General features: G+C 42.6%; 1 protein-coding gene across 2 annotated transcripts in view; it reads right to left on the bottom strand.

The window, feature by feature from the left end:
* Window positions 1–21,050, bottom strand: part of LOC142582827 (venom metalloproteinase BumaMPs1-like) — a 42,719-nt gene extending 21,669 nt beyond the window's left edge. The window contains exons 1-7 of one of the 2 annotated variants that reach the window (XM_075692886.1): window positions 20,894–21,050; window positions 12,468–12,640; window positions 10,537–10,626; window positions 6,992–7,115; window positions 5,980–6,066; window positions 4,339–4,451; window positions 3,718–3,795 (exon numbers count right to left, since the gene is read on the bottom strand). In XM_075692886.1, the coding sequence (XP_075549001.1) occupies window positions 3,718–3,795; window positions 4,339–4,451; window positions 5,980–6,066; window positions 6,992–7,115; window positions 10,537–10,626; window positions 12,468–12,640; window positions 20,894–20,972 (744 nt within the window). In that variant the 5' untranslated portion in view covers window positions 20,973–21,050. The remainder of the gene's footprint in view (window positions 1–3,717; window positions 3,796–4,338; window positions 4,452–5,979; window positions 6,067–6,991; window positions 7,116–10,536; window positions 10,627–12,467; window positions 12,641–20,893) is intronic. The other variant, XM_075692887.1, reaches the window with a different exon arrangement.
* Between the last annotated feature and the right edge of the window lie 618 nt (window positions 21,051–21,668).

Here is a 21,668-nt window from a genome sequence, read left to right as displayed (position 1 = left end):
CGCACACGTAAAAGAAAGGAGGATCGTATGACCATTACTCTGTTGCATGCTCATAGTATTGCACACTATTGCATACACTCACTATGCGTCTGCGTCATGGTACGGGCAGCGCAGTGAATTATGCCAACAGTGGCATGAATTTCGCCAGTGGTCACTTGAAGCAAGCGAAACTCAGGAGAAGGACGCCTAACGCTAACAGCTTTTTCGGGCCCGTTTAGGCAGCTTGCATTTCCTAATTTATTTCACGTAATTCGCGATGGCGGTGACCGCAATTCAATGGCGGTTGAATGCAAAAACGCTTGTTTAAGTTAGATTTAATGCATATTAAAGAACATCAGTCGGTCAAAATTAACCCAAAGGACTCCATTGCGGCATCTCTCTAAGCTCCAATGTTGGTTCGGTTCGTTAATGAAATCCCAGAAGTGAACCACAAATCGTGTAATGTTAAACAAAATGGTATTGGCACAACTGACTGCGTTCCTACGAAATGAAGGTGCGTTAAAGAGTCCGTGGAAATAGTTTAAATTAAAGAAAACTTACAGCTGAGTTTAGTAGAGCCTCATCTAACCAAAATTGTACAACAATACTTGCAGCTTCCTCTTTCGGCGCCTGCAAGTACAGCATTAACATATGGCCACCTTGTTACTTTCAGTGTAGCACTTGCTTATCTGGCTTATCGTGTCGCAGTCATGCTGCCATTCTCGCTGTGGCTGCGATTTTGTCATTGGTACGTCTCGATGTAGGATATCTCAACGCATTTCCTGTGCCGCGAGATAATTGTTACGCACCCTGTTATTAAAATATAATCAAGCAATCCTTATATGTCAATCTTAAGTAATATTTAAAGCCGCAGTGCTACTATTCGACTCTTTTCATAATGCAGCGTGAATGAATTGTTTAAATTCATCAGTAACAGTTGGATCAGTTAGTCTCGTGACTGTTCGTGTGCCGGAAATTGATTGATAAGGTTAAACATTTACGGACAGTCAACGCTTGACTAATTCCAAGGAATATTTTCATAAAGAGAAGAGAGAGGAGAAAACCAAAAAATAATAAAAAGCCGCGATCGGCCTTCTCAGCAAAGCTGTGCGAAATCACAGGAGCATTCATGCACTACTCATAATGCCAATGTCATTTGAACGGTCTCAGTGGCATACTTTCCCCTATAAAAGGTAATGTTAAAATAAATACACTTTTTGATGACCACTCGAAATAATCACCTTGCGTGAGGTTCAATTTCGAAAGACACGCGATCTTTATATTATATGACCTCTCACGAGTAGAGCGTGCTGTTTGCCGCATTTAAAGAGAAGGTTAAACCATATGTTGCGAATTTTTTAAACGAAATGGGTGTTTTAAAACTCGCTGAGAATTGAAGATGAAAGCAAAAAGCCTCTTCAGAAAGTGTAATTGTACTCCGTAAGAAGTCGCGCTTTTGCCCGCAAGGCGAAGGATAGACTGCGATAGCAAATTAGTTCACAGCTGTACGAAGTAAGTATGGTAGTGTTATGGACCGTATAAACTTGGAAACATTGGCTTGCTAAGTGAAATAAGAAACATGGCGTCAGCGCACACGAACAAATATGATGACATCACATTCGATGAGCGCCGACACTCGGCGTGAAAACGCTGATGTGAGGAAGTGCGGCAGCAGCAGCGAGCGAAATACGTTCGTGCGGTCTATCGCTTCAACGCAAAAGCGGTGAGAATACAGCGCGCACAAAGGTATGAGCCGTCTACGAATCACTTTCAAGACACGGCGCGCGCGCGACTGCGTGTGGCCATGCAAAGTACGCACTTGGCGGAATCCAAGCCACACCCCCCACCCTCTCTCGCTACCTCCCCGCTTGCCTCTATATATGGCACGCAAGATTGAGCCGCGATGATCAGTTCCTCTTGCGCCCCGACGCGAAATGCGCGCTTGCTGCCGGATCACAACGCCGCTTCCCCCCTCCCTCCATCCCATCCCACCATGGCCTTTTGCGCAACGGAAAACGGCGCGTTTGTTCTCCGCTTTCTTCGTTCACGCGCGCCAGATTGAGCCGCGATCGTCGAGCTCCCTCGCCTGCTTTAACTCCCACATACAGCATACGATGCGCGCTGACGGTGTTATCGCCTTTGGACTGTATAAGCAACATCACGACGACGGTAACGGCAAAAATTCGCCTGGAGTGTTCATATAATTTCTATCGCAATAAAATACTTGATCTATTACAGCTAAAACAATATAACTTGTTCATTTTGTAACCAGCAAACGTTTTTTTATTGTTTGTTTATGTAAAAGAAAGAGAATTTTCAGTAAATGTTCAAATCTTCACAAGATAAACCGTGTGCAGTTCAACATTTTGATAATGAAGTGCTCGGGATCTGCGAAATTCATAGTTATACAGGTCACTTCGTCGTAAATCTCGGACAGCTTGACGATACCATTAAAGCGGGTTTAAGCACTTAAAAAAAAAGAAAAAGCAGAAGAGAAAAAGGCAATTCAGCAGCGTTTAACATCGAATAGAGACAAGGTCTTCTTGGGCTTATTAGTGTACCACAAGATTTATTGTTCAGACTGTACTTACTGCCTTCGGTAGAGGCGCACATTTTTAGACTGGACAATCTCCTGGATTGGTCCATCGCGTTGCTTTTTGTTAAGTAAACCCACACTTCCGGTTCCGATTCTGGGCGCGCGCACAGTTTAAATGAGCGTGTTTGCATTTCATTTTGGCATTCTTGCTTAATAACTCCTTATAACTGTTCCGAACATAGCCCTGCACTAACTTGGCATGCCTTTATCGTTTTTCTAGCTCTACTACAATGGCTCAAATTACCTTATTTTCACAAAAGTGGCCAGAAATTGGCGGCCAGATACTTAAATTCTAGGAAGCCTTACTCGATTTGAAGTCGCCAAAGAAGACCTTGTCTTCAATAAACCATCTGTTTACCATGCACTGAATGGACACTTCATGAAAGAAGTCACTAATTTTCTTCTGCAAACATCCTCAGATGGAATTTTCAAGTGCGGCCGACCTTATGTAACCTAGGTTCCCGCACTTACGCTTCCACGTTTCACACAGTGAAACCTGGGAGTGATGCAAGGTGCATCTTCAGTGCGTCAGACGCCGCTATTGCCACCATTGACGTGATTTTTTTTTCGTCTTCAGACGCTTCATTATTGTCGCCTTCGCCAATCTTCTCCTCTTTCCCGTTATTTTTGGCTCCGACGACATCGTCGAACCTCAATACTGAGGGTCTGACGCTCCTCGTCAACTTCGACGTATTCGTGAGCCGTCACGCACGCTATATACTGTGTTGCAAGATACGGCGTGTAAATCGAGTTCTGGAGCTTTGCATCCGCACTAAAATACTAGCTTTGATCGGCAGGCTCGTCAAGCACGCCGTTAGTTCTTGCACTGTCCGCAGTTCAGTGGTGGCTGCGGAAGGCAATGGAGGCACCGCTAGGGACATTCGCTGTAAAGTTACATAGTCGTTGGGGGATGCCTAAACTATTCGTTGCGCAGGCAAATATCTCCCAGAGCAACCATCGCTGGTAGAGGAGCTTACAGTGCACACGAAAGATAGTTATTCTGCCGGGAGAAATGAAATGCTTCGCTGTACAAGTAATTTCGTTGTAGTGGTGTTGGTTGTAGAGGCGTTCCCCTGCATGTCGTCATACGGTGCGTTACGATCTTCCCGCACGTCTTTTTGGTAGCTTGGAAACTTGCTTACCGAGTAAATGATGATTCGCGTGATCATGACCTTGAGCTTTATGATGTTGGCCTGCAAGGTCTGAAACTTCATGTTCGCCTATAAGGAGAAAGAAAAGATGTTTATTTCGTTCCGCAAACAAGCATAAAGGTTTCTCGAAAGGCATATAGTCTTTCCAGAGTATTTAGCAGCATTTGCTTTTCCCAATAGCTTTACGGAATCGTGGAATGTAGCTGTGAGCGTATTTTTTTCCAGCATCAATAGTACAAGTGATCGCTGTCAATCCTTTTTTGTGTGCTCCAGAGCAAGTCAGCTTGCAGAATTTCGCTGAAAGCTTATGAAAAATTGATACTTTGTTTAGCCACTGAGATATGCGCACATGGGACGAGATGTCCCTTGTTAGATTATAATGTTAAACACTGACTTATGCCATGTGAGGCCAACAGAGAAGGCGTTATCTGTTGATGACATATGGTTCTGGCTGACGAAAATCAGGACGCTCGGCTCCCCTTCTCTCTCATTGACCTATGCAACGTGTATGGGAAAAAATGCAGTGACATGATGTCTTGTGAGTATGTTTAGCTTTACAAGCGTGTTGCGTAGAATATTGAATTATTGCGCTGCGCAAATAATAGAACTCACGAATGCTACGAGGACAGCAAGGTATCGCACAAGTTTCTTCTTCTTTCCGCTGAAAGAGTTCCAGAATGACGAGTCAACAGCGATGCCCGTTTCACAGGTGACGTCTAGAGGGTCTGTAATATTGAAATCAAGGTCCAAAAAAGTTGGAAAGAAAGAACACCTATTCTGGATGAAATTATAATGACGTGAAGCATTATTGGGATTGATTCCTTGGTTTCATTCTTTGATTTTGTTTTGGCCGACAAAGTAGTCAGTGAGCGAGATTGTTCTGCTTAATTAAATAATAAATCATGACACATTATTTGTATGCATAGTCTCGGCTCGAAGGTTTCTCTAAAGCACAAATACCTCTTAGTAAAAAAGCGCATGATATTCAACCGCTTTGATACTTCCAAGTTCCTTATATTTGGACTACAGCAGCATTCATGCGCAACTGGGTAAGGGCTACCAGGTTTTCGGGCTTGAATAGCACGAGCATTTGACCGACAAATTAGTGCCAGTTAGCGCTTCTCTGCATTAGGTAACGAAACAGTACATTATAACATATTTCTGCCTATAATGTCGGCTGAAAGGTATCTCTAAAGCACATGGACATTTTAATAGCTCATAGTAGCATGCACATACTACTGAAACGACGCCAGTCTTAGTCGTCGTCTCTTCGGCGTCATGACGCGCAGCAGAACCATATTCAACAGATTAAAAAAAATTGTTTCTTATATTTGGTCAAGCTAATTCTCGGACCACTGTGTAAGTAGTGCCAGTGGGTGTGCGACATTTGTCTGCCAATCTTCCTGAGTGACTATGCGTAGCTCTCGCACAAGGGGCACAAAACGCTTTAATACTTTTGGATATGGGTCCTACATCTCTGTGCCATACACATTTAATCGCCATTTGCCCCTCGGCAAGCATCATAAATCATCATTACAAATTCACATATCACAGCAAACTGAACAAAATATAATTAATATCCATGTCTTTACTTTCTCTCTCTCTCGCTATCAGGAATCTAGAAAAAGAGAATCCGCTATGGAGCACGTTGTTCTTTATAGAATAAATGAAGTGATGGATTTTATCACAAAAGTGTTGACAACTTGTCACCGCCGTCGCACATCAAAATTTCTAATGACGAGAAAGATAGGGATGACTTGAGTTAAATGTTTGACGCTGACTTCATTTCTTGATGACGACATTGATAGAATTTTGGGAAGTGAGATCAATAAGGGCAGGAAAATTAAGAATGACGTTTATGACGAAGCACCGCTTCTTGTTTATAAGCCTTACATGATGTAGATGAAGAGCGTGTGGGTTTTGATATTCCTGACACTTAAGATGGTGTCTCACAATCTGACGTATTTTTCTCTTATTTCTTTTATGTAAGTAATGTGGATTTTTGTTCGATTTATTTCATTATACATCCGGCAACTTCCAGGTAAATGCACTTTAATGAACTGAGCGCTGCATGGAGATCCAAGGTAGCTTTGCTAGCTCTTACGTGTGCTATTGTTTTTGAACAAAACAACAGACATAACAATATATGGTTGTTTATTGTTGATTCGCTTTGTCTCGCTGATTCGTCATCCTTGTTCAGACAGATAATAAAATTTATGTGAACCTTTTTGCTCAGAGGTGTTGTAGACTTACATGTACTTCCTCCAGACCTCGATTCGAGCTTTCTGTATAAATATTCTTGCGAAGTGTCATTGTGGGTGTCAAGTGAAAGATCAGTGCCTGTGGAACATTGAAAGAGAAAGGTATAACGTGGTATAAATCCTATAGTGGCAAACAGGCAGCACTGCATCTCATATCATATTCAATCCATGTATGCTGAGATACTGAAGGGGTAAAACGCTGGCTACATCTCCAAGTTGAGCCAAGCCAATGCGCTGCTACAACGTCAAGCAGGTATGCGTTATGTTTTCTTTGTAAACCAGACATGGACTGCACCTGAGCGAGATCTGGCCCCGACTTTAATTTTTGTCAAAAGGTATTTATTTTGTATTTTTTCTTCTGCAGTACGTGTGATAGTATAAACAAGAACTGAACTTTCTAAAAGTGCATGCTGATCGCTCGTTTGCAATAAATCTTAACATGTAAAAATCCGCCATTGCATGAGAGAAAAGGCCGATGGTTGAGAAGAGCGATGACCGTCAACATACGAGTGTATAAAGTGAATTTCAGTAGCGCCGCATTTCGGATCTTTAATGCGCTTATTGAGAGTAAAGGTCAGACGACTGAATCTTAAACTTCACTTATCTCGCGCTGTTTTCTGACTACGTCTTTCCAACACTCCGTAGCTGTCACTGTAGTCGCTACTATAATAGCTATCGCTGTCACTGCATCTCATTCAGGGCAAAACTTCGATATTGCCTCTAATATATATATTTCGGCTCAGCAGCATTAGGCGAGCGATGATAGTGATGGATCAGCGATTGCGTCGAAAATTGGGCATCTAGTTAAACCTCAGTGACGTGTTAGCACATTCAGGGTGCAAAAATGAAATTTTTTATTGATCTTATAATAACATTTTATATGTTTATTTTATAGTAAGATCTATAATAACATCATATAAGATTTTATTGATTCTATAATAACGCCAAGGTCAAACTCTTCGACTATAGCAAACGATGACAAGGAAGAAAAGGTGAAAACTAACCTTCATAATGGACATCAGCATTGCTTGCAGCAAGAGGTACTATATCGTGGCTTACTGCATCTCCCTCATCGAATATGTTGACGACCGAAGGCTGTATACGTTCGGTCGAACTGAGTATTCCGACCTTCGCATCCGGAGAAAAAATACGGTCTTAATCAGTGCCTGAGACGACGTTTTCAGACTCGTATGTACGTATGGAGCAGGTTAAGAGAGCCTTATATAATAGCCTTTACACTTTGGTCGAGCAGAAAAGCACAAAATTAGTGTTCTGCTTTTAGCACAGCGCTGTTTGGAGTTTCTCTATAAGGCCAGGAGAAAACGCCACTAACGAAACAGGTGGCAGCAATACATCTATTGCTAGGGAAATTTCTTAGTCATTTGCAATCAGAAACAAATTTTGCGATAAGCTTCCAGTGGTCTCTTCAGAGAACTCAGATGTATGAGAAGGATACTTTTGTTTGCTGTGCCTGAAGGACATACATATATTTAAGCATAGTGTGAGTTCACTGCGAGAAAATCTAAAATTGGTGATCAGACACTCAGCGCTTTGCCGAGGTCGTCGGACATACCTTATCGTATGGCATACCAAGAGATAACTGTTAATACCACGCTGCTTTTGCAATTAGAAATCTGTGAAAATTTCATTTCATTTTCATTTCATTTATTTTTCCCTTAAAGTCCCGAAGGCATTACATAAGGGGGGGAGCAAAATCAAGGTCAAAGAGAAAAAATAAATTGACAAAACAGAACAATAACAAAAGAAAGAGTATGTAACAGTTAAATGTTCTTGTCACGCGTATACAATGCAAAGTAAAATTCACGGGATTGAAACACGAGAAAAAAAGAAAAAAATATAGATATATATATAAGAAACACTCAATTAATAAATGTCTGTTTTCAAGCAGCGGCAGCCGTAAACACATGAAAAATTTGCAGTTCGATCCGAAAGGCGAAGCACCGATTGCGATAGCAAATTAGTAGATAGCTGTAGGCAGTAAGGATAGTGGTTTTATCAACCGTATAAACTTGTGAACATTCGCCTATACCTAAATTAACAATGCTAAAATGTGTAAGCTTTACTCAACGAGCACGTAGACGCACAAGGGCAGCGCTGTCTTTGTGTGTCTGCTTCCTTCTACGTCCTTGTTCCGTCGCGCTTACACATTCTATAGATCATGGACTCAAATGAATAAGCCCGTCAACATGTTTTATCTAAATTAACCAGCCTGGTGTCACGCGCGCTCACGTAAACATGAACAAATCTCGCTCTATGACAGCGGAAACTGTCTGGGAAAACGCTGGAGTTAGGAATCGCTGCAGCAGCCGCGAGCCAATTGACCTCCGTGCATCTGTCGCTTCAACGCGAGCGAAACGTCGAAGGCACAGCCCATACGAAGCTTTCGGCTTTATGTGCATTCTGCAGACATCGGAGATCGCTTTGAAGATGAGGCCTGCACTGGCGCGCACTATGACCACGTCGCAGGTCGCTTTCAAGACGAAACGAGCGCCGGCAACGCGTCCCTGAGCTGCCCGCCAAAGGCGTCTACTACGGCGTCCGTGATTCGCATGGTCAACGCCGTAGGGCCGAAGTAGACGCCACGTATCTGGGCGGCGTTCTTCGCTCGCACATGCGAGATACCTAAGTGCAGAAACAATGTTCCTAGCAAATGACTTATTCACAAAAGAAATAAAACAGCTGCGCATGATATATATATATATATATATATATATATATATATATATATATATATATATATATATATATATATATATATATATATATATTCAAGAGTATAGAGCCGCGTTCGCCGGCTCACCTTCTTGTGCTTTCACTCATGCGGAACCTCACAGTGACGGCGACGGCAGAAATGAGCCTGGAGTGTCCATGCAATTGCTATAGCAACAAAAAAATGACCAAAGCTTCCCCTACCGGTAAGGGGGGTAAGCGAAGCTCGTCCTGCGTGCACCTGACCTTCATGAGGGTGAAGTAACCCCCAGGTAACGGTACCCGATTACTTCGGCCTCCTGCTCCCTCAGCTCGGGATCTTTTTCTCGTTGCTGTCGGATTGCTTGGGCTAGGGCAGCTCTGAAGGCGCGTTTATAGTCTGATGTTATCAGCGCGCGGGCGAGTGTCACTTGACGCCGGACGTGTCGGAGCACGTTGGCAGCGTCCGGTTAGGTTGGCTGCGCCAGTGCGTCGAACCATCGGTCGAACTATAGACGCTGTTGTTCTCGCCAACGTGACATAACGTGTGCGCGCGCTCACGCTACGTCTATTTAGCCCTTTTAGTTTATTTAGCCCTTTAAGGGTTCAATGTACTCCGACGAAGCGAATCGGTGCTCCAACGGCGAGCCCTTTCACGGGCGAGTTCGCGCCGCCGCTGAACGGAAACTGAACTGAACGGAAACTAAGCCGGTGCAGCACGCACGAAACCCTTGCCATCCCTTTCCCTCCCCGGCGGAAGCGAAACGGCTCTGATTGGTTGCGCGCATGGCAGGAGCGCGCGCCTATGCAGCTGGAATCCTCGCCAATGACTCACGCTCCGGAGCCTGCGCCACTGTCAACTCATCGAACCGCTCTTTCCCGCAGCTGCTCTGCTTAGGGGGCAAATGGGCTTTATTTGCGTGACCACAACAACGCCACTTGTGAGCCAATATGAGCTTCGCTTGAAAAATTGCTGGCTCTCCCGTAATTGAGAGTAGATGCAAGCATGAAATGACATCTGACAAAGCAAATTAGTTGGGGATCATACTAGCCACATTCTTAAAATCGTTGCAGTGCGTCTTCGCAACGGCCCACACCACACCGCACCACGACATACTGTGCACAGGTCCATATGGACGCTGCCCAGCTAGAAGAAGAAAAGCACTTCAAGGAGGCGCCACTTAGCGTGGCGCCATCTCTCAGGGCGGCGCAAAATCCACGCCGCTGAACTCGCGGACCGCTGGCGTTCAAAAGAGCACAGGCAACCTTGTCTCAACGTCAAAAGATGACAGTGAAGTGTATGGTAGTATGTATCTGCCTTTTGAACGTCGCCTATTGGAAATGACAAATAAAGCTTCAGCGTACTAGAAGTTACAGTTTGAGCGATATTATAAATTAGCATTAGGAAGCATTTGGAAGCAACATGTTTTTAACTTGTTTGAGCAGTAACTAGCTTATGTAATGCGGTCCTGTACAAAAAGTTGGGGGCCAGAGACCGCATCTTTTTAGTTTTGAATGGTTGCCAGGGTGATATTGTTTTGCTGCCGCAACTTGCCCGGATAACGGCTCTGGCTTTTGGCTCAAGGTTACCTGAAAGTCGCCGACAACGGGAGCTAGAAGCATTTCATGCTTAAAACGGCCGTGTCCTCTGATAGTCTGTTGGCTAGTAACTTCATTTTTACGTTGTCTTCGAGTTTTATTTCGCGTTATGCTTCTAGAGAAGGCATGTAAATTGGTAGCGATCGAAAGAACTGCACGCACCTAATAGTTTCAAATGGCACACGCTTCCAGGTGCAACCTTTCATTTTCCGTGTACACTTGGAAAGACATTCACACTTACCAGCCTGAGTCTCGGCCTACGCGTCAAGAGGACAGCAGAACGTGCTTTTGGGTCATGATAGAGCTCTTGTTCCAGTTTTGAGCCATTCATCTGCAGAAGGAATCATTGTTATCCTATGCCAACTGAAGAAGGGCGTCAGAGCACATTCTTAGGTCGACGATGATGTGATGCCTATAAATACACATAAATATTTTTAAGTTTATCTGGATATTATATTCGCTCAAGGACTGAGATTGTCCAATTCCGAGCAGAGTAGGATATCTCTTTTTATAATCACTTCTTATCTAAAATTTACAGCAATAGGCCCTTCTCAATCAGTTTCTTGAATACGGGCCTCGGCGGCCGCATTTCGATGGGGGCGAAATGCGAAAACACCCGTCTACTTAGATTTAGGTGCACGTTAAAGAACCACAGATGGTCGAAATTTCCGGAGTCCCCCACTACGGCGTGCCTCATAATCAGAAAGTGGTTTTGGCACGTAAAACACCATAATTTAATTTAATTAATCAGTCAGTTTATGACTTGGTGCCGTAGGCTCGTTTTAATCTGTGCAAATGTATAGTTGGGAAGAATTCACACTCTAAATTATTTCAATTGTAAAGTAATTTCGGCTTGTCTAATAATTGTTTAGGTCGATTTTACGATAGACAGCCGCCAATTCAAATATTCAAACAAAGTACCCTATAACGTAAAACTATTCCATTATGTTTTTATTCCAAATCTTGTGACGTCAAATTTGCGTAACCACCAACGCAAGCATCGGGCGGTGACCCGTAACGTTGCCTGAACAGCCCAATCAAACGGTCTCTTAGTTTGTTGGAGGTCAGTTCTCTTTGCTTTCAAAATGAATAATATTGCCTACACTGAACGGTTTGTCTTATCTTATTAGCTTACAAGAGGCAAGGAACACACGCAAGTGGAGAGGGATTCGATGGGGCCGAGCCAGCGCGCTGAATATAGATAACCGGATGAAGAGGGTGGTGCCGGTGTCTGCGATTGCTCCACTTTCCCTTACTTAGCAAGCAGTGGCTGGTCGAAAATCACGGCGGCGTGCAACGGAAGCTTAAGAATGCCGCTGAAATGGATACTCAGGAACAAATAGTTGGCAGAGCGATTTCGTAAACGTGACGAAAATGCTCGAAAACGTTACATGACCACGCAAGAATTATTATTGTACGCAAATAAACCCATGCTCTCCGGCAGGTGCGAGTAGTCAGTGTATAGGTGATTGGCGGCAGTCATCTTTTATTCCTTTCGGAACGGGGCAGCCTGCGTCTATTCGGGAAAAAAAAGTTTTGTTCGGCATATTAATGCATCTTTAACGCGTACGCGTCACTTCGACGCCGGGAGTGTTCGCGGTTTTGTTATGTCGTGTGACAGGCACCAAGGATGTCAGTGCAGCTAGAAAACTTTTGACCAATAGCCGACGGCTAATGGCAAAAAGGTATCTAATCAGAAATAACTATTTTTCGTTTGTTCGGTCCAATCATGCAAAATCCGTGTGTACACGTCATATCATATAGGGAGTCATCGCGGTTTTCATGACGTCGCGTGATAGACAGGCGGAGTGGGGGTCGTCCAGAAATGTTTTTGACCAATCGCGGAAGGCTGATTGCAGAATTGGAATAGAAAAGTTTGGAATAGCTTTACGTTATAGCGCCCAAAGTGCACTCTATAAAGACTCAAGGGGCGTAACAGCCCTATCTTAGTTCATGCATGGAAGAAATGTGTTAATGAAGGGCTGTTTCAGCTTCGTCTCTGCCAGCCCTGAATTGTTTTAATTCATAAATTATCTTGCTTATTTAGGAAATTAGACTTTGAGGAGAAAGAAAAAGTGGGAAAGCCAGGGAGGCCATCTACAATTAAACAAAATTTAAATTTAAGGCCGCTGTTATATAGAGAATTCTCATTTATTCAGAAAAATTACTTACGTAGTGAAGAACTTGCTTGTCATATTCAAACGTTGTCACTTCCAGTCTCTCCCGCAGCACAGATGCTTTGGTTAAAATCAGAATCTGACCGGGACTAATGGAGACTACTAGCTCAGCACTGTCACTTCGTTCTTGGACGAGTCGAGGGAAAACAACGGCTCTCGTTGGTGCTCCTGGGAAAAGGTAGTCGAGTTCTGGGCACCGCTAGCTCTCTTTCTCAATCCCACCACCTCATTGCATTCTTTTTGTCCACAAGAACTATTACTTAAACTAAATTAATTTGAGCTCGGTGCGACTACGAGGCTGTAAGGAACGTAAGATCAGTAGATGCGAAGATGTACCTGGTTGAAGATAGAAAAAGGAAAACAAACCTTAAAGGCTCTTTAAAGGTCAAATTTTCGCCTGATCCTCGCTGTTGTACGGGAACAAGCACAAAAGGCGTTCGACAATCAATCAACGGGGATTACGTTCATACAAAACTAATGTAAGCGGCTGCCCATATTTCAAAATTCAATAGTCCAGTGACATTTCGAAAGCTAATTTGCAGAAGTCATAAAACACATCTTGGGCCCTATAACGTAAAACTCTCCCAATATATCTTTATTCCTGTCTCCTGACGTCAAATTTGCGTAACCGCCGATGCAAGCATCTGGCGGTGACCCGCAGGGTTGTCTGAACAGACCAATGAAACGCTCTCCTCGTTCATAGGAGGTCACTTTTGTTTGCTTGAAAAACAAATAACATTACCTACAATGAGCGGGTTGCCTTATCTAATTGGCTGACAAGAGGCGAGGAGCACGCTCAAGTGGAGAGGGATTCCATGGGGCCGAGCCACTGCACTGAAAAATCGGTAACCGGATGAAGAGGGTGGTGCCGGTGTCTGCGATTGGTCCGCTTTCGCTTACTTAGCTTGCGGTGGCTGGTCGAAAATAGCGGTGGCATGCAACGGAAGCTTAAGAATGATGCTAAAACGAATCCTCAGCAAAAAATAGTCGGCAGAACGAGGTCGTAAACGTGCCGAAAGCACTCGAAAATGTTACACGGTTACGCAAAAAGCTTTATTATACGCAAATAAACCCATGCTCTCCGGCAGGTGCGAGTAGCCAGTGACTGAGCGATCGGCGGCAGCCATCTTTTACTCCTTTCAGAACGGGGCAGCCTGCGGCTATTCAGAAGAAAATTCAGTTTTGTTCGGCATATTAATACATCTTTAACGCGTACCCGTCACTTTGACGCGGTGAAATGTCGCGGTGTTGTGACGTCGCGTGACAGGCCGGTGAAGTGGGTGCAGCCCGAAAACTTCTGACCAATAGCCGACATCTCATGGTGAAAAGGCGTCGAATCAGAAATAGCCATTTTTCTTCTGTTCGTTCCAATCATGCATAATCAGTGTGTACACGTCATATCAGATGAGGAGCTGTCGTTGTTTTCGTGTCGTCGCTTGACAGACAGGTGAAGTGGGGGTGGTCCAAAAAAGTTTTTGAGCAATCGTGGAGGGCTGATTCCAGAATTGGAATAAGAAAGTTTGGAATAGTTTTACATTATAGCTTTCCTTATGTCATAAAGATTATATATTTGCCGTGTGCATAAAACAATTTGAGGCCAACCAAGGGCTGTCAAGTAACAGAACATGCGAGATCAACAAGTTGCAGTAGCCATCTACTGTAAGAAATGTGCGCGCGCCCTTTTCTTTTAAATTCGTTAGCGCAATGCCAAACAAGCTCATAAGCCATTTATGTGTATATGTCAAAATAAGCAAATGGTGCAAAAATAACGTTCTTACTTCAGATGGAGGCGACTGTTACGATAAAGTTTTCCGTAGCTTAGTTTTAACAATGAATGCTTATGGATGGTCACTTAAATATTGACAGTTCCAGATGTTTGGCAAGACAAGATAAAAACCATATGCTGTGAATAAAATGTTTCATGACTTTTTTTAGTGCGCTGCAATTATAAAAGCTTCCAGGATGGCAACATTTTTGATACATTATTTCCCAAAGCGCGGAACGAAATATATGGGCGTTCCAGTTACTTTTGTGCTTCAATGTATGAAAGAGCGTTTTGTTAAAGAAGTAACTGGAACAACAGTGCAAAGTTACGGTAGTTTGAAGGCGCATCCTTCCAAACTGACGTCATTCTGGATATGTCACCGGCTACAATTCATAAATTGCAATACGTGACGTAAGGTAATTAATTCATAACTTAATTAATAAAGGTTTGTCGATTAGTTGAATAAGTGTTTCGATTTCTCGTGCTAGTGAAGCCTGCCTTTTCGAATAATCCAGCTCAAGGACAAGAATTATGCTATCAGCCACAAGTAATATTAAAAATTGTATACAACATCAAAGTGATCATCCTGTATATAAACGCGGCGACTTCTTTAGTTCACAGAGTACACCGCCAGGGAAACATACTACGAACCTCGCACGATGAAAAAAAAAACGAAAAAGAAACGAAGGTTCAGTAATCACTTGCAACACATATGATTAGGCGCATAACGCTAAGCTTTTGCGAAATAATGTATATAACACGGACCCCATTTCGGCAAAATATGAACTTGGAGTAACATAGAGTTATTTCGGGACATTGCCAAGCGCAACTGAAAACGGCCGCATAAATTTTTGAACAATTCATGCATAATTTTTTTACTGCCATAGCAATTATATGGACACTCCAGTAGCATTTCTCCCGTCGTCGTCGCCGTGACGTTTCGTATGACTGAAAGCGTGTGAGGGTGAGCCGGCGAACGTGGTTCAATCTCGCGTGCGCGAGCAAGGAACGCAACCCGGATGCGTGCCCTCTCCTGTGGCGCGCGAGACAGGGGACTCATACCATTTCTCTATGGTGTAGGTAGCTTCGTATGCGCTGTGCTATCGACGTTTCGTTCGCGTTGAAGCGAAAGATGCACGGAGGCCAATTGTTTCGCAGCTGCCACCGCGATTCCTAACTCTAGCGTTTTCACAGGCAGTTTCCGCTGCCATCGAGCAAGATGTGTTCATGTTTACCTGTGCGCGCGTGACACCATGCTGGTTAATTTAGTTAAAACACGTTGACGAGCTAGTTGGTTTAACTTCATGATAAAATGCGCAAAGGCGACTGAACAAGGACGTAGAAACGAGCAGACACATAAAGACAGCGCTGTCTTTGTGTGTCTGCTTCTTTCTACGTTCTCGTTGAGCCATGCTTACACATTCCATCATTGTTATTTAGTTAGTAAGCGCATGTTTACAAGTTTACACGGCCGATAAAACTACTGTGCTTACTTCGTACAGCTATCTACTAATTTTTATCACAATCAGTGCTGCGCCTGTCGGGAGGAACCACGTATTTTTTTTTATCGCTGCAGCTGATACAAACGCGTTTACTTCGCACAGAGATTTGCAGTAACATGTCCCGCATCACCGCTAAATTTGATTTCGACGGAGTGTGTAGTTTGGCCACAGCAACGAGCTAAAATTGGTTGGTGACCGTAATCTTTTACTTAGTGGTCTCTTAGTGGTACTCTCACCTCGGCGTTGGTGTTCGTTAGGTTGACTTTAGGCGAACGTAACGAACGAATCGAACTCGGAGGCAACTTAGGAGAGCAGATAGTTGGTCTAGTTGGTTGAAATGCATACTGAAAAACTTTGCGCGGAGACACGAGGACAATGCCGAAAAAAGACAAGGACGAGCGCTACGCCTTTGCATTATTTAGCTAGTTAAATATCATGCCACTGTGTGGGCGACGTCATTAGTGACGTCTTTACTTCTGCTTTCTGATTCAGGGTTTCCAGGAATTTCGCCAAAGTCGTGCTCACGAAGTGGGTTTCTAATGTCTACGATTCTGCGCTTTTTAGTGTGTGGTAATGAGCGATTTATAATTAATTCTAATTATTCCAGACACTTCAGTAGCTAAACTTCTAACTAAACATATGCTCTGATATCACATCTATAAAGAAACCCATGGAGCTTGTACTGCACTATCTTTCAAATTTTTTCACATTTATTTTGAATTTTGTACCCGGTCATCTCAGTGATTTCTAATTAATTCTAATTATTCCAGACACTTCAGTAACTCAACTTCTAACTAAACATATGCTCTGATATCACATCTATAAAGAAACCGATGAAGCTTGTACTGCACTATCTTTTAAATTTTTTCTGATTTATTTTGAATTTCCTCCCCGGACGTTTCAGGAGATGAATCGGAAGTGCTGCCCAAGAAACAAGAGTATCACTCGTTGCTCGTGCCACTAATACCAGCAGCGTGACTTATTCTAACACTTGTGCAAGGAATATTTGGCATGCGCTGTCCTTGGTACACGGGCATTGAAATTCGGACACAGATTCGTCATAGCGATCAGTCCCACTTTTTTTTCTCGTTTATGGTTGATGGTGTTTGTACTTATCCAAGGGCAGCATGCTCAATATTGCGCCGCTCGCAAAATACGCTCTTAGCGCCCTAGAGCACAAGCATGCGCATTTTATTGCGAAGGCTGCAATTAATCCACAAGCTTTTGAACTTTTCCTACATATTTCTAAAGTCATTCCCCTTATTTTACCTGACTGCACCGAGGGCAGATAAATAACGAACTGTGAGACCCTTATGACTGATGAATAGGAGGGGTAAAAAAAGCTATTGTTCCGACGTGATGTACCAAAAAGCCCGAGCTTCTTTTGTGAAAGAAAACGGGAGTTGAGCAAATATTTCCCACACTTTAAATTAAGCCAGGTACGTGAGAGTTTCCGTACTCGTTAAACTTTAAATTTCCCGTATAAATTCATTGAATTTGTTGTTGGCGCCTTGAACACTCATTTAGAGACTCCGCAAAATAATGTGCCTAATGGCAGTATGAAACCTTAAAACAATTGATTAAGAATTATTTTTTTTCGCTATGGCTGTGGTTGATCTTCGCGCGTTTAACTGCGCATAGAGATTCGCCACCGATGTGCCCTCATTATCACTAAACGTGACCTTGGAGGCATTTGTGGTTATCCCAGTGCGGCGTGCAACATTTCGCACTGCTCGTAAAATTGAATCATATGCACCAAGGGCGCCTAAATACGCAGTTTATTGTACAGGCTGTAATTACTCTCGAAACATTGAATTCGCCTAGGCACAACTTAAAACGTTCCCCTTATTTTTGCCAAATATTAAGTTTGGTCTAGGTAGAGTTCCCCCGGTATACAGACATATAGCGTAAGTTGATGATATAATAATCTCGAGCACTTGCTAAGGGAATATTTTACAAAGGCTGTTTTCAATCCACATGCATTTAACGCCGCCCGCCAATTTCACATATATCGTTTTCCTTCTGTTCCCTTAATGTGATAATGTGATCTAAGTGCAATTTGTAGTTACATCACGGAAGCGTGCCGAATTTTAAGTCGTTCAGAAAATACACTAATAGCGCTCCAGAGCACTCGCAGACATAATTTATTTCAAAGGCCGTAATAAATCCACGCACTTCAAAATTTTACTACGCATTACACATAACTTATCTCTTACTTTCTCTAAATATAAACAAGGTGCCTAATGTAATTCCCTCAGAACATTGTAGAAATCAATTACAAACTCCTTATAATGCGTGAAGATATGAAAAAAAACGAGAATTCCATAATTATTATCCATGCTTAAAGTTAAGCCGATAGCGCGATAGATTTGGCGCATATTAAAGTTAAAATTTCCTTTATTTTTACAGAATTTGAAGTAGGTGTATGCCACAGTTGTTTAAGGATATTGGAGTGCATTGCGGGTACCAGTGGTATGACACTGCTGAACGCTTGAATAATTAAGTTTCTTCAAAATCTGTAATTTACCTACTTGGTTTAAACATTTAATGTTCGTAACTTAGAACATGCTTCCTTCTTCAACGAAATCTAAACTCTCTGGCTCGCATATTTTACTGAGGGCCCAAGGAAAGGCAACTACATGGCTCGTATCAAGCATAAAAATTAGATGAGGACCTGTATATAGTATTTATTTTGAAAGCACACAATTAAGGTATGCTCTTCAAAATTTCGGTACATGTCGAATATAAAAATCGTCTTATTTGTTGTAAAAATGAACGTTCTGCCGTTTATGGTACTTTCAGGAGTATGGGGTAACATTTTAATGTTTCTTATAACACCTATAAACGGGCTAGAAACGAGGGTGTTGCAATTTTCATTTACGTTCTAACAAAAACACACACTTCAAATTTTGCCTGCTTATTTCCCTTTGCAGTCCCCACACTCACTTGAAATGTGAATTCTTGCGGATAATATAGCTATTTCTTTACAGAATACACTGAAAACTAGGATTTAACATTTGTGAACACTTCCAGTCGCATTAACACCTTAGTTGTAAAAAAAGTTTTCCAGAGGTCCCGCGTTATACTTCGTTAAGCATTATAAGTGTATACTCGTATCGATGGGTCAACCAGGCATTCTGCATGAGGAGTTAATCAGATTGACTTATACAATATACATTCAAAAAAATAAAGCATCTCAGAGCTGTAAAGGAAATCGAGATCGCGAATGCAAAGACGAAAAAAGGAGAACGGGATACCGCCAAATCAGGACGTTTGTTCAAGCAGAACATTTGCGCCCAGGAAATGAGAAAACCTACGTTAACCAGAATATGTCGAATTGTTTTATGATATAGTACGAATTATTCGTGTAACAGCGTTTCCCACAGCTGAATATAATGAATGGTGGATAAAAACTGTTAGGTACCTATTGTTTTTCTGACCTATTTTTTGTCTAATTACTGTATGAAATATACAATGTACAGACCACTATTGGTATTAATTTTTTTTTCGGTTAGGTTTAGACTAGGGTTTTCATGAACTCATAGACAAATATGAAGTGCGCATTCGTAAAGTATGCATACGTCTTTTACGTCTGCTTCGTGGACTGATCTGCAGTGCTTTGTTTATACTGCTATCACGCTGTGCACTTATGTAGAAAGTTTTCAGGTATTGTTTTTAATTCCGCCTAATTATTTGCAGGCAAAACTATAACCGTACAAATAGTGCAATAAAATGATGATGATAATACTGACGATGATGGTTCTCTGTGTTCTCAGTAAGCCCTCAGTAATGTGCCACAGGTGAAAAAGAAACATGCTAACGCGACCACGCTCAGGAGGACAAAGTTTAGAAAGCAACAATGATATCGCTCTGCTAACCGGGCAGCAAATATCAGACTGATTCACATAACGAGAAGTTATGAAAATCGTCGATGGGTATTGAAAGTCGCTCTTGATTGCTGTTCAAGACATTTTTTGTCATACGCATAACTACAGCCAATCATCACGGGTGAATACACGGTATATAGCCTCTGATTCGTCTGAATCTTTTATTTACACATGACGATTACCTCATAAAACTTGTTTACAAATCAATAATTGACGGTAAATGTTGATGAAAGACAAAGAATACGGAAGTTACAGATGTCTGTGATGCGGTATTTTGTTCAAGATAACATATACAGCTGGCGCCATCTTTTGTTCATGTGTCCTTCTGCTGTCTCAACTTTATTGCGAGTTTTGACGGTAGTTTCGAAAAGCCGATATTTTACAGCGAAGGTATATATGGCTGTGGGTCCGTGCATTTTTGTTCTCCGTGAATGAAAACTATTGTCATCAATGGTTCATACCCCCGTACGCATTCATACTCCCGTAAGCAAGCAAAAATTGCAATGGCTCATAGCTCCATAATCCAGAGGCTGCAAGCCCTCAGCGAAGTGAAGCGAACAGTGCTTAAATTCTTTGTAATGACGCATACAACCTACAGAACAGCATGTTGAAAACTGTCACCATCAATTGCTCATACCCCCGTGAGCAGCGGCTCATAGGCCCGTAAACAAGCAAAAAAGGCAATGACTCATGGTACCGTAAGATTCATGGCTACTCATTTTGAGTGAATTAGCTTCGATGGCACTACCCCTGTAGTCGTTGTCGGTGATTTCAATGTAGATGTGTTGGTACCGAAAAGGAAGTGGTTTACGCTTTCCGTGTTGCAGAAATAGCTCTTGCGATGCCACACCGATCCGGCCCAACCGACAACCCAGCGGTGTACGTGCATAGATTTGACATTATCAAGGAATGTGACTGCAACTGCGAGTGAAATAATGACCACCGATCAAGACAATAAATTAGTGTGCGTACCTTTCGTCAGGATGACCACCCAACAAGACGATAAATTAGTTCGTACCTTTGTTCATAATTATGTGTGACCTCCGTGTCGTGTGCTAAAAAGCTTCGCTGGTCAACCGCATTCACAGAGGGGAATGGGTCATGATTTTCTCTAACAAAACTTTTTCAATGAGTTGAGTCATGTCATGTGAAGTAATCGTGAACAGACATCCAAAATGTACCCTTCTTTGGCCGTACAACTTTTTACGCCAGGGTGCAAAAAATTTGTGAAGAGCCTCACAAGGAGGCAATAATTAATGCTTCTTACCTTGGACCATGCACCAAGAATGTAGAAGCATCAAACAGGTTGCGAAGCTGAGAAATTTGTTTTCGGGCTTCCTTCTCATCTTTTGATGCTACAGTGGCGCGGAGGTGAAGCTCACTGATATCCACGTCTTTATTCTACTCAGAAACTGTTCTAGAGCACTTTTAATAGGGCGAGTGCTTCAGTATGCCGAGGCAAATCTGTCCGCAAGTCGCATTTCAACTTCATCTCCAATGCATGTCCTTTTTGACTCGATATTGTCAGCAAATTATCAACCCTCTTTCTAAATGCAGTTGCTTGTCCGTTTCTCAGGGCGGGATACTTTGTAGTTTGTTACTTACTCCAGATCTTACTTAATCAGTTTGCTTAAGTCTTCTCTGAAGACGGGAAATACTCGTCTCAGGGCCTTTACCACCGATGATGTGCTTCCCGTCGTTCAGTAATGTTATATTCTTGACTGAACTGGCGGTTAAAGCCAAGATTCTCTAAAAAGAAATTGTAGACAGATATACGAATGAATCCGCTTTAAGTTACCGCAACGAAAAGATGCAAAGAAAAGCACACTTTTTGTAAACTGCATACACGATATTAAACATAGAGAGGGAACGGAACTGTATAGGCGGAAATACGTAAAAACTAATGCCGGCCTTTCGTTTCCCATAGGTCGTATGCAGTTGACGTGCACGAGATCGTAAAGTCACAGTGATATTAAGTACATGCAGACCGCTCGACATGCTAGAACTAATAACTTCACGCCCTTACTCTTAGAGCTTCATTC

This window comes from Dermacentor variabilis, chromosome 5 (assembly GCF_050947875.1).
Source record: "Dermacentor variabilis isolate Ectoservices chromosome 5, ASM5094787v1, whole genome shotgun sequence".
In the NCBI taxonomy this organism is placed as follows: domain Eukaryota; kingdom Metazoa; phylum Arthropoda; class Arachnida; order Ixodida; family Ixodidae; genus Dermacentor; species Dermacentor variabilis.
The sequence above is the reverse complement of the archived record's forward strand: the minus strand, read 5'-3'. Positions and strand labels throughout refer to the sequence as shown.